At 43.9% G+C, this 12,839-nt stretch overlaps 1 protein-coding gene across 1 annotated transcript in view; it reads right to left on the reverse strand.

The window, feature by feature from the left end:
- Positions 1-4,216: 4,216 nt before the first annotated feature.
- NWD1 (NACHT and WD repeat domain containing 1) overlaps positions 4,217-12,839 on the reverse strand; it is a 72,452-nt gene continuing 63,829 nt past the window's right edge. The window contains 7 exon segments of the mRNA XM_029216889.1: positions 4,217-4,295; positions 4,297-4,513; positions 6,077-6,182; positions 8,337-8,887; positions 10,500-10,658; positions 10,661-10,775; positions 12,471-12,625. Coding sequence (XP_029072722.1) covers positions 4,217-4,295; positions 4,297-4,513; positions 6,077-6,182; positions 8,337-8,887; positions 10,500-10,658; positions 10,661-10,775; positions 12,471-12,625 — 1,382 coding nt within the window.

The following is a 12,839-nucleotide window of genomic DNA, read 5'->3' on the forward strand; positions in this document are numbered from 1 at the left end:
TCTCGAGAGTAACTAACTGAGTGTTCATTGTTCTCAATATTGCAACTTTGCTGTGGGTTTGAGCATTTTCTTTTTTTTAAAATAAATTTATTTATTTATGTTTGACTGTGTTGGGTCTTCATTGCTGTGTGCGGGCTTTCTCTAGTTGGCGGCAAGTGGGGGCTACTCTTCAGTCCACTGAGCAGGCCTCTCATCGTGGTGGCTTGTCTCTGTTGCAGAGCACAGGCTCTAGGTGTGCGGACTTCAGTAGTTGCCGCACGTGGGCTCAGTAATTGTGGCTCAGGGGCTCTAGAGTGCAGGCTCAGTAGTTGTGGCGCACAGGTTTAGCTGCTCTGCAGCCTGTGGGATCTTGCTGGACCAGGGCTCAAACTCGTGTCCCTGCATTGGCAGGCGGATTCTTAACCACTGTCCCACCAGGGAAGTCCCGAGCGTTTTCAAGTTAAGTAAATAAATTAAAAAATCTCTAGACTTTTAAAGTTAAAATTTTTTAATTAACTGAAAACCCCCCAGACTCATAGGTACAGAAAACAGATTGGGGGTTGCCAGAGGTAGGGGGTGGGTGTGGGTGAAATGGGTGAAGTTGGGCAAAAGGTACATCTCCGGGGAGAGGAATTGGGGAATTAAGAGCTGTTTGGGTGACCAGATGTCTTGATTTCCCAGTGACTGAAGGGTTATCAGGACATGGGCCTTTCACTTTTAACTGGGATAGTCCCCTATAAACAGGGTCACCATGATCACCCTACTTCTTATTTTTACCTTATGTCCTTCTTATTCCTCTGATCTATTTGATTTGCTTACCATGAATATGTATTATTATTATTTACATAACTACCTAATAAAGAAACTGATTTCTCATCAAAAAAAAATTTATGATAAATAGTCCTGGAGATGTAATGTACAATATGGTGACTATAGTTAATAATACTGTATTGTATATTTGAAAGTTGCAGGAGAATACGTCTTAAAAGTTCTTATCAAAAAAAGAATGAAATAATGCCATTTGCAGCAACATGGTTGGACATAGAGATTATCAAACAAAGTGAAGTAAGCCAGACAGAGAAAGACAAATATTATATGATATTGCTGATATGTGGAATCTAAAAAAAACGATACAAATGAACTTATATACAAAACCAGAAATAGACCCACAGACATATAAAACAAACTTATGGGGGCTTCCCTGGTGGCGCAGTGGTTAAGAATCTGCCTGCCAATGCAGGGGACATGGGTTCGAGCCCTGGTCTGGGAAAGATCCCACATGCCGTGGAGCAACTCAGCCCATGTGCTACAACTACTGAGCCTGCTCTCTGGAGCCCGCAAGCCACAGCTACTGAGCCCACACACCACAACTACTGAAGCTGCATGCCTAGAGCCTGTGTTCCGCAACAAGAGAGGCCACTGCAATGAGAAGCCCACGCACCACAACGAAGAGTAGCCCCTACTCGCTGCAACTAGAGAAAGCCTGTGCATAACAATGAAGACATAATGCAGCCAAAAAATAAAAATTAATTAATTAATTGAAAAAATAAGTAAATAAAACAAACTTACGGTTACCAAAGGGGAAAGGAGGGGGAGGGATAAATTGGGAGTTTGGGATTAACATGTACACACTACTATGTATAAAATAGATAACCAACAAGGACCTACTGTATAGCACAGGGAACTATACTCAATATTTTGTAATATTCTATAAGGGAAAATAATCTGAAAAAGTGTGTGTGTGTGTGTGTGTGTGTGTATGTGTGTGTGTGTGTGTATACATACATATGAATCACTTTGCAGTACACCTGAAATTAACATAGGTAATGTATAAGTATAGTTGCAAATCAACTACACTTCAATTAAAAGCAAAGTTCTTATCACAAGAAAAAAATTGTAACTATGTGTAGTGATGGACATTAACTAGACTTACTGTGATCATTTCACAATATATACAAATATCAAATCATTATGTTGTACACCTGAGACTAATATAATGTTATATGTTACTTATACCTCACTTTTAAAAGGATTCTCTAGAATTTAATATAAATTAATTCCTGCTGCAACTAGAGGGGCTGTATATTCCAGTTGCCTTGGGACAGTCCAGTTTATTGTAGTTGTCCTAGAGTACTTGTTAAGAGCATTCCTTTTCACTCTCTAGAGGTGTCCCAGTTTGGATAGTGTGTTAATATAGTCCTGTTCACACAATAACCACGCTCTCACTCTGGCTCCACCATGGCTGGGGGACTTCAAACAAGTGCTTGTCAAACATTCATAGCAACCAAACGCCTTCTCAAATGAAAACTCACTACAAAAACCCCAATGTAAGCAACAATTCGGAGTAGCATTTTATTCGTAAAAATTTCTTTCCTATGTTCAAATTAGTGTTTACGTACAAAGCAGTTGATTCTCACTGAGGCTGTTGAGATGGACACACACATTTTAAGCCAGAAGTTGTAGCTGAAATCTTAGTCACATCCACTTTATTTCCACATTGGGTAAACCCCAGATTCACAGAAGACGTGGTGGCAAAGAGTAGCTATTTTTTCAAGGGCTCCTTTCACAATCTAAGTTAAATGGATATGGCAGGAGAATCCTATGTTAGTTATGTCCAACACCTTAAAAAACTGCTACGCAACATGTATTTTAAAATTACAGTTATAAAATATTTTTTAATGGAATTTGATGCTAAATAATGTTCGCAGAACTGTCAAAGCCCTCATTGGAACACTCGTTTGAGAAACAACTGAATGAGAGTCAGGTCACATGCAGCTCAAAAGCTTCTGTTTCTAAGGTTGTTTTTTCTGAAACTCTTATCTGGAATCCAATGGTGGGGGGAAGGAAGGAATAGCACCTTGAAAGTTTGGACTCTACTATCCATATAGCAAAAGGCCCAGAAGCAAGTGGGGCTTTTAGAAGGCTGCAGGCAAAGAAGAAAGAGCCATTTAAGTGGAGCGCAAACAGTTGGACTGTTGAACTTGCACAAGGCAGAAGTGGTCCAAAAGCACAGCAGGGAGATGTCGGTAACTTTTTCCATCTGCTTCCAAGAGCCTCCAGTTTTTAAGATTAAAAGTATCATTATTCTCAAAGTGCGGGAGCCAGGGAGTAGAGATGGAAGAATGACAACAGGTTTACTGTTTTAATGCCAAGTTGGGTCATGAGTCAGCTCAGGAACTAGAGACATGGGCCAAATGTGCCTATAAGTGTAAATTTGAACCAATTGTCAACTTCAAAAAATGAGAACGTTTCTCACAAAAGTTTGGATTTCTGGCTTTACTTATGACAACAGGAAGCTCTGGCACCAGTAGGCTGCTTTCCCCATGGTGATTCTGGGGTAGAGTCAAGGTACTTGTGTCTACCCAAGACACAGCAGTGCCCTCCATATTCCCATTGTCACTATCACGCTCTGCTGGTCACCCAGGTGCACAGCAATTGTCTAGATTACTCGTTGGCCCCTGTGGGCATTTGAATGTGCCACCCATGGAATTGATATTTGTGCTTCTGAGTCTAAAATTAAAGTGAGGTGGTCCCAATAATAATTGGGACAGGAAGGCTCTGGGCTTTCATTTCTCAGAGTTCTTGCACCTTGGGCTCATGATTTTGAGCAAATCACAGCTACCTCTGCTAGGTTGTTTTTTCATCTCTGAAATGCATGCAGAAACTCCTGCCCTCCCTAACGTGTGGGCTGTGATAAGGATCAGACTATAGCACCTGGTGCTTTATAATCTATAAAGCTCTGTGGTCCACATTTGTGTTTTAGTTGGTCTCACATCCATCCATCCCCCCTTGACCTGCTACAAGCCCCTAGTTTCCCTGGGGAATAGCCTCTCCCCTTCTCAGTCTACATGGTTAGGTGGTGTTGACTCCATCCTCAGCCTGGATGGGCATGGGGTCAGGCCCACCAATCAGAGTGTTGCATTCTTCCCAGAGATAGCTTTGTGTTCCGGGATGGGTGTATGAGCTAATTGGGGCTAATAGACTTAGAACCAGGACTTTGGTTCAAACTGTTGGAAAAGGGAAACTCTCTTTTCTACTGAACTTTGCTGTCATGTTGCTAACTTGGGGGTGTTGGGTCTGTAAATGGAGCTGACAAGGAGGAGAAAAAAACTGAAAGATGGTAGGAAGCAAGGTCTGGGTCACATAATCGGAGGCTTTGGGTCCAGATATACATCAACACATACAGTCTTTTTGCTTCAGGTTGAATGGGGCTAACTCACTGGAGACACAGGGGGGTTTACACTAGCAGGCAGACTTGTGAGCATTTGTTTGATTTAGATTCGTTTCCCTGGGCACTCCCTGATCTTGAGTCCTGCTCCTGCAGCAGCAACCAGCTCTTCTCTCTGCCTGGATTTGACCATCTACACTGCTTTTTTGAAGTTCTTGAGAGAGTCCTGTTGTGAGATTCTTGATGAAGGGCACTGGAAACGTTCATAGATGAGATAGCCATGTGTGGTGGGGGCAATGAAGCCATTGGAGGTTGGGATGATTCTGTTCACCACGGCATGGACAAACTGGGTGGCCAGCAGTGTGCCTGTTGGGGGAAGTGGAGGGGAGGGTACAACTGATAAAAATGTGGCCACAGAGATCCAATCTCACACATTGAGAGTTGGCTGCATGGGGTCAAATCTCTGCTATGGCCCTTACTAGCTTAGGCATGAAAGCCAGCCTCTCAGAGTCCCTCTTGCTTCAACTGCAATATGCGAACAATAACTGAGCCTACCTGCTGAGGGGAATTCTGAAGATTTGAAGATGTCATGCATGTCAGGTGCTAACTATCAGTTTCAGCCAGAGCGAATTCAGTAAATATTATTATTGGAGGAGGAATGGGAAGACGTGTTGTGAACCTGCACAGGATGGGCTTTTAAGGCCACAATCCACAGACCTCACCTTCTGAGCCATCATCTTTTGGCCAGGCATCTTTGTTACTCTGTATTAGACTACAATGTATTAGATTATAATGTATTCAATTATAATGATGCAATCACAATGTTTTCAGTTATACTGTATTCGATTACAGTGTATTCAACTCTACCTGATATTCACTCAGCCACTTACTTGCTTTGTGACCTTGGGAAAGTTCCTTAATCACTCTGAACTTCAGCTTCTTCATTTGTCAGATGGAGATAGCAATAGCTCCTAAACCCATGCCAGTGTCATAAGGGTTCCTTTCTCTATAGCAGAATGTGACAGAGGTGACCATGGGGACCAGGCAGACCAGCTTGAAACCACAGCCCACCCCATCTCTCAGAGCCTCAAATTTTGTAAAGTGGTGATGCCTATTGAGAGAATTAAATGGCATGGTGACAGTACCCAGGACACAAGAAATGTTAACTCCTGTTACTATGTCCTTAGTGTAATATTGAACAGAGTGAGAGATGTGAGGTTTTCAAAGTGGTTGATCTTAAGATGCCCCAAACATTTACAGGGTCTAAGGAAAGAGAATGAATGAAGGTCAACATCCTATAAGATACAACATGTGAACATTGCAAATCTAGCTAATAAACTATTAAATGAAACATGTTCTATCCTTCTATGCTGATGGATGTACCTCCAGAACCACCTGGAAGATCAGGTTTGGGTTGAGGATTCTTGGGCTCCTCAGTTACATGCCAGAATGTAATGGTGTGGGAGAGCCCAGCTGTCTGTGGCTTGCCCGCTTCTCTTCCCACATCCAGCTCCATCTTATATCCCTAGAGGTCTCAGACACATACATGTGAACCCCCCAACCTAGCTCACACACCCAGACTCCATGCACACCACTCCAAGACCACCCTCCAAGTCTGGGGGTGTATACACAGGAGGCACAGCCTACTTTCAGAAAGATAGAGCTGGGGAAGAGGCCTGCACAGGCCCTAAAGAGGGCTCCTGGGCAGGTGGGGAGGGTGTTCTGGAGTTCTAGGTACCCAGAGCATGGGTCTAGAGGAGGAGGTAAGCTCCCATTGGGTCTGTCCCCTGAGCCTGCAGATACTTCTCTAAGCAGAGGGACCCAGCTAGGGGAGGCTGGAGTGGGGCCCTCTAATGGCCAGGATCCAGAACAGAGTCATTTCATTTCCAGATCTAAGCTCAGTCCTACCTGCAAAGCAAAATGACTCACCATCCAGCACACTCCAGACGATTATGGAGCGATCTTTCAAGCCTGCGTAGACGTACTTGTCATCCTTGGAGAAGCAAGCACATTGGACTCCTCTACAGTAAGAGCTCTGCTGAAAAAGGTAATGTGATCTTGATTTCAGACTGAAAGACACCTAGGAGTGCAGCCTCAAGGCACTCGTATGGGAAGCCAGACTTATAAGCACCTTTTGAGAGATGGATCAAGTTAAAACCTGGAAAGATGGGTAGCATCGATATTCCCAGGACCAAAACATGTCTTCAAAGAGATTGGATTGAGAGGATTAGTGACATTTTGCACTGGAGAATGGGAATTATAGGGTTTAATTTCTTAAATGACCTTGGTTATACAAGTATTAGCTCCAATTGTATTTAATTAAAAGCTATATGCTAAATGCAATTTGGGATCCTAGAACAGAAAAAGAGAATTCACTGAAAAACATATGATCCCAATAAAGTTGATAGCTAATGATATTGTTCCCATGTTACTTTCTTAGTTTTGACAAAGGTACTCTAGTTGCATAAGATGTTAATATCAGGGGAAGCTGGGTGAGGGGTAGGTAAATGGGAACATTTGCACTATCTTCACAACTTAATCTGTAAATCTAAAATCATTCCAGGGACTTTCCTGGTGGTCCAGTGGTTGGGATTTCACCTTCCAATGCGGGGGGTGCGGGTTCGATCCCTGCTTGGGGAGCTAAGGTCCTACATGCCTTGCAGCCAAGAAACCAAGACATGTAACAGAAGCAATGTTGTAACAAATTTGATAAAGACTTTAAAAAATGGTCCCCATAAAAAAAAATCTCAGAAAAAAATCATTCCAAATTAAGTTTTATTTTTTTAAAAAAACCAAAAAGCTAGGCGTATTTAACTGCTGTGGTAACATTTCCCATCTCAACGAGGCAAAAGATTACTTACATCTGAGCCTTATAGTGGCTTCATAAAAATAAATGTCAAGTGGGATGAAGGCTTTTTAAGACAAAACTACACATATTCTGTTCTCTTAGTTACAAGATCGTCTCCCTTAGTTTATTAACAATTTTTATACCTTGCAACCTAAGGTATAATCTTTGTTCTCCATCTGAGAAACTGGAATAATAGCAACAACCTTACAAGATTGTTGTGAGGATTAAATTATAGAATGATATTTTAATATGTATATTTTGCATAATTACGTAATGTGAATTTGTAAATATATAATACAGCTCTTAATCATATTGATACAAAAATTATAACTCCTTACGAGATGGACAGTGCAAACTGTCTTAGACATTTTGTATGAAAATAAGTCACCAGTTTCCCTTTTCAGAGCCTTCACAGTTGCTGCTCCTTCTGCCTAGAATGCTGTTCCACAAGACTTATCTGACCTTCTTAAATAGCAGCCCGCCCATCTCTACCTCTCTTTATCTTGCCCTATTTTTCTTCAAAGCTCTTGCTGCACCCCAACCATCATGTATTTGCTGCTTTTTGTTTTGTTTTTGTTTTTGTTTTTTTTTCAGTACGCGGGCCTCCCACTGTTGTGGCCTCTCCCATTGCGGAGCACAGGCTCCGGACGTGCAGGCTCAGCAGCCATGGCTCACAGGCCCAGCCACTCCGCGGCACGTGGGATCTTCCCAGACGGGGGCACGAACCCATATCCCCTGCATCGGCAGGCGGACTCTCAACCACTGCGCCACCAGGGAAGCCCTGCTGCTTTGTTTTTATTTCACAGACATTTAATGGTCAAGAGCTCTCTTAGGGACAGGGGCCACCTAAGTGAACAAAACACACAAAAATCCTGGCTTCCCAGAGCTCACAGTGTCTCCCCTACTAGAATGTGGCTCCAAGAGGTGGGACACTGTCTGCCCTGGTCATAGCTACTTCCTCGGCACTAGAAAGAGCCCGGCATAGGTTGTACAATCAAAACATTTGGGTGAAAGAAAGGCCAGTCAGGATTAGGGTGAGAAGAGTGAGGCAGGGCTGTGCCAGTGCAGGATTTGATCCTGTCTGTATTTTAAATATTGATATTTTGTTCTTTGTGGATTTTTGCATTTATTTTGTTTTTTTAAACACTGCACTAAAATATCTCTCTGGATGGCCAAGGTTTTTGGCATCCCCTTAAACCGTGTTCTAGAGGCGAGGACTTCTCACTTGACTCACCATAGCCCCGACCCTGGTTGGTGGCACCTGGCATGCACTTAATAAATGTGTCATCAGTTTTCTAATGCCAGAACCTAGCGTGTACGTGGTGGGGATGGGCTACTCACCATGTAGCTCATCTCAAATTTCCACTTGCATGCCTGAAGGTCCCAGAGACACAGCAGGGCTTCCTCGGACCCACTGACTGCCAGCTGCTCTTTGTGGCTGACCTTCACACAGGTGACTTGGCTCCCGTGGGCCTCCAGAAGGAACACCTTGGAATTCGCACATTCATAAAGGAAGAGGTCTCTGTTGGTCATGCCATAGATCACGCAGTAGTCAGTCAGAACAGCCACGCTTGCTATGGTGTCAGGCAGCTGGGTATAGAAGGTGTAGGTTGGCCTGTCGATGACTGGACAGGGGTCCCCGGGGCTGATGTCCAGCACCAGGACGATGTTGTCATAGGCGATGGCCAGGTGCCCCTCGTCCTTACTAAGGGCCATGCAGTTGATGGCTTTCTGGGCTTCTGGAGGAGGGATGCACATCACATCCTGTCTGGAATTCAGTGGGAACACCAGGAAGATCCCCAAAACGAGGCCGGTGAAAAGGAGATTGGCCTGCTCAGCGACCTCCAGACACCTGACCTCATTAGAGGTGTCCAGGGCATCTTGCTTCCCACCTGCCATGGGAAGAAGACTGAATCAAGACCAGATCACAGGGGCTGGTTCCAAATTTTAAGGATTTTAAAAAATGCTTACATTACCCATCCTCTTCAACTTGGCTACTGCCAGTTTCCCTGCTTCCACTCTTGCCTGCCAATCATCCAAGCTTTAAAAAATGAAAATTGCAGCATCTCACTGCCTTGCCTAACACCCTCCGAAGACTTCTCACTCCCCTCAGAACAGAACAAATGTACATGCCTTTCCCTGGTGTTCATGGCCTCACGTGACCTCTCATCCCAAATGTTTCCTTTTACCAACTTCTGTAAGGGACAGGAGAGTAATATTTTTACCTTGTAGGCTGTATACTCTCTGCTGTAACCACTTAACCTTGCTGGTGTAGCCCCCAAAGCAGCCCAAAATACTATGTAAACAAATGGGTGTGTCTAGATTTGGCCCTTGGTCTGTAGTTTGTTGACTCCTGTCTCATCGCCCTCCACCCTGCTCTATTTCTTTGCATCTTGCTCTGCCCCATAACTAGCAGGCAAGCACCTCAAAATTTGTAACCTCATCTGTCTTGTCCACTGCTAACTCCCAGAGCTCAGCCACGAGGCTAGTGCTAAACAAATGTCTGTCAAATCCACACATGAACCTGAGAGCAAATTTCTTTTCTCGTATTATTTTATCATTAATGAGGAATTTCTACACCTCCACCCACCCAGTGGGGATTGAGCAGATACTATTGGTGACATGCCCAGACCCCCTTTACCGGTCAGTTCACCCAGATCCAAGGCCTCCTAGAGCCATTGATTGAAGGAAGCACCTCATTTGGAAATGCCTGGGGGCTGTGCCCACCACCCAGGATTGCACCAGGCCAAGGACAGCCTGATATGAGAGTGAAAAGGCTGGCCCCCTTGCTTCAAGATGGGACAACTGTGAAGTACAGTTCACACTCCAGGGCTCCTCATGGGGTCAGGCTGAGCCCACCTCCATGCTCAGTCCTGCCCCCGCCCAGCTTCCTTTCTCCCTCCTGGGAGCTCCCCTCTATACACTACTTGTGCAAATATCCCCATCAGGAGCCCTACCTCCAGGGAAGCCTCAACTGAAACAGGAATTGACCACCAGATAATCGATTACCATATGCTGGAAATTTATAAAATCAGGTCCTGTTTTCTATTAGCCACTTTTAACCTAACTGGAGTGGGGTGTCGTGGACTGAATGTTTGTGTCCCATCCCAAAATTCATGTTGAAGTCCTAACCCAGAATGTGATGGTATTAGGAGGTGGGGCCTTTGGAAGGTGATTAGGTCATGAGGGTGGAGCCCCCGTGAATGGGATTGGTGCTCTTATCAGAGGAGACATGAGAGCTTGCTTCTTTCTCTGCTCTCTGCCATGTGAGGATGCAATGAGAATGTGTCCGTCTGCGAACCAGGAAGTGGGCTCTCAACAGACACCAATCTGCCAGTGCCTTGATCTCAGACTTTCCAGCCTCTAGAACCATGAGAAATAAGTGTCTGCTGTTTAATCTGCCCCCCTCTCCATTGATGGTGTTTTGTTATAAGAGCCCAAACAGACCTAGACAGGGGCTTCAGTTCTTACCCACACAAATGACTGTGCTTATATCTTACAAACCTTCTGCCAGGTCCCAAATGGTGACTTTGGTTTTGTCCCCAATTTTAGGGAAGTAAACATAGCTTCCAATGTGTGACACTGCAGTGAGGCCAGTGCGGTCTAGAAATGAGGTAGAGGTCCTTGGCTTCTGAGCATGGGTGAGATCCCAGACTTTAAAGATGAGGACCGATGGGAAGCAGATGCCACCAACGGCCCACCCCGAGTCAGCAGGCTCACGGGGGCCCCAACGCCTTCCAAGACGTCTAGCAGACTCCACTGCTCTGATAGACTCCACACCTGAGGACGGAAGCAGAGGGGCAGAGCTGACTTCTTATGCTGCCGTAGCTCAGAAACAGGCTTAAGTTCATCTGTCCACCTAAAGTAAACTTTTAGGCTGTAGTTCGAGGGCCTTCACATCTCCTCACCCCCTCAAACTTCCTTACATCTCACTAATCAGGTACCATAGCAGTTCTCAAAGTGTGTTCCAGGGAAACCCTGGAAGGTACCCCCCTGGGTGGTTCTGCAAAAGAGGGTTTTCAGGGAGTTCTGCAAAAGCAAAATTATTTTCACAATAATTTAAGAAGTCACTTGCCTTCTTCCACCCTCTTACTCTCATAAGCAAGCAGTGGAGTCTTCCAGAAGCTATGGGACATGTTTATCACAACAGATAGGAGAATGCAGAATCAAATATGACACTTCTTCTAGTAAGCCAGACAAGAAAGAGGCATGCCAAAATGTTGAAACGATGACACCCTTCTCACGACTTTTTTGTTGTTTTCAGAAAACATACGTTTTTTCATAAGAGTATTTATTATGTTGACATGTTATGTTAATGAATTAATGCAGAAGTATTTTTAGATTTTGTCATTTAAAAGTTGTAATATGGGACTTCCCTGGTGGCGCAGTGGTTAAGAATCTGCCTGCCAATTCAGGGGACACAGGTTTGATCCTTGGTCCAGAAAGATCCCACATACCGGGAGCAACTAAGCCCATGTGCCACAACTACTGAGCCTGTGTAACGCAACTATTGAAGCCCACATGCCTAGAGCCCATGTTCTGCAGCAAGAGAAGCCACCACAATGAGAAGCCCACACACTGCAATGAAGAGTAGCCCCCGCTCACCGCAACTAGAGAAAGCCTGCGCACAGCAACGAAGAACCAATTCAGCCAAAAATAAATAAATAAATAAATTTATAAAAATAAAAAAGTAAAATAAAAATTGTAATATGGCAATTATCAATAGATACTAAATGCAAGACAGGATTTGGAAAATGGCATTTGTGGGAAAACTAGTGAAATAGAATCAAAGCCTGTAGATGAATTAATAATACTGTCCCAACGTGAATTTCTTGGTTTTGGTAATGGGATCAATGTGATATGAGATGTTAACATTGGGGGCAGCTGGATAAAGAGTAGATATCTATATCTATATCTATTCTATTTATCTCTCTCTCTCTCTCTATATATATATATATATATGCCCTCTGTGCTCTCTTTGCAACTCTTCTGTAAATCCTAAAACCATTCCAAAATAGATAATTTTTTAAAAAATATATGAATCATATTGATATAACCCACATAAATAAAAGCTCCTTGAGGATTCTCAATAATTTTTAAAAATCTAAAGAGGTCCTAAGACCAGAATGTTGGAAAATTATCACATGCTTTTCTCCCTAGCTTGGAGAACTTTGAGCTTAACAGGAATTTTCCTCCCCTCTACATATCCCTGCTCCACTCTGAAGGCCAAAATCTTCCCAGTATTTCAAGTTTAGTGGGAATGCTATAACCTTCATTGAATATTTTGGTAATTCCCCTCAGGTCTGTGTCTGGGTCCCAGGAGACACCCCCATATCTGGCCCAATGACCTGCTCTGTTTTGCCCACACTCGTTTTTACAGGTTTCTGTATTTTGAAGCCAAAAGATCCCTAAAGAATCATACTTTCTATTCCGGAGGTGGAGGTGAGGATGATGGGACATGCATCTCCCCCTTACCTGAATGAGTGCGTCCTGGGACCCAGTGACAATCAGATTGTTTTCAGGACCAGAAATGGCCGTCTCCACCATGTCATCATGTTCAAGGTCGGTGACCATGAATCGATGAAACCCCTGTGAGTCTGCCGAGAATATCTGGATGGATCTTCCAAAACCTAAAACGGCAAAGACAGGGATTATGTGTTTCACTCCTTGAGGAGCTTGAGAGTAATTCAATTCAATCAACAAAGATTGTTTTGGAGCACCTACTACGTGCAGGTGGAAAGAATATAGGGGTGAAAAAGATAGGCAAGGCCCCCATCCTCAGAGAGCCTACAGTTGGGGGGATGGGGGCACAACAGTGATCAATAATCTCTCAGAAAACAGTGA

This window comes from Monodon monoceros, unplaced genomic scaffold (assembly GCF_005190385.1).
Source record: "Monodon monoceros isolate NGI ecotype Baffin Bay Population unplaced genomic scaffold, NGI_Narwhal_1 Super_Scaffold_12, whole genome shotgun sequence".
NCBI lineage: Eukaryota > Metazoa > Chordata > Mammalia > Artiodactyla > Monodontidae > Monodon > Monodon monoceros.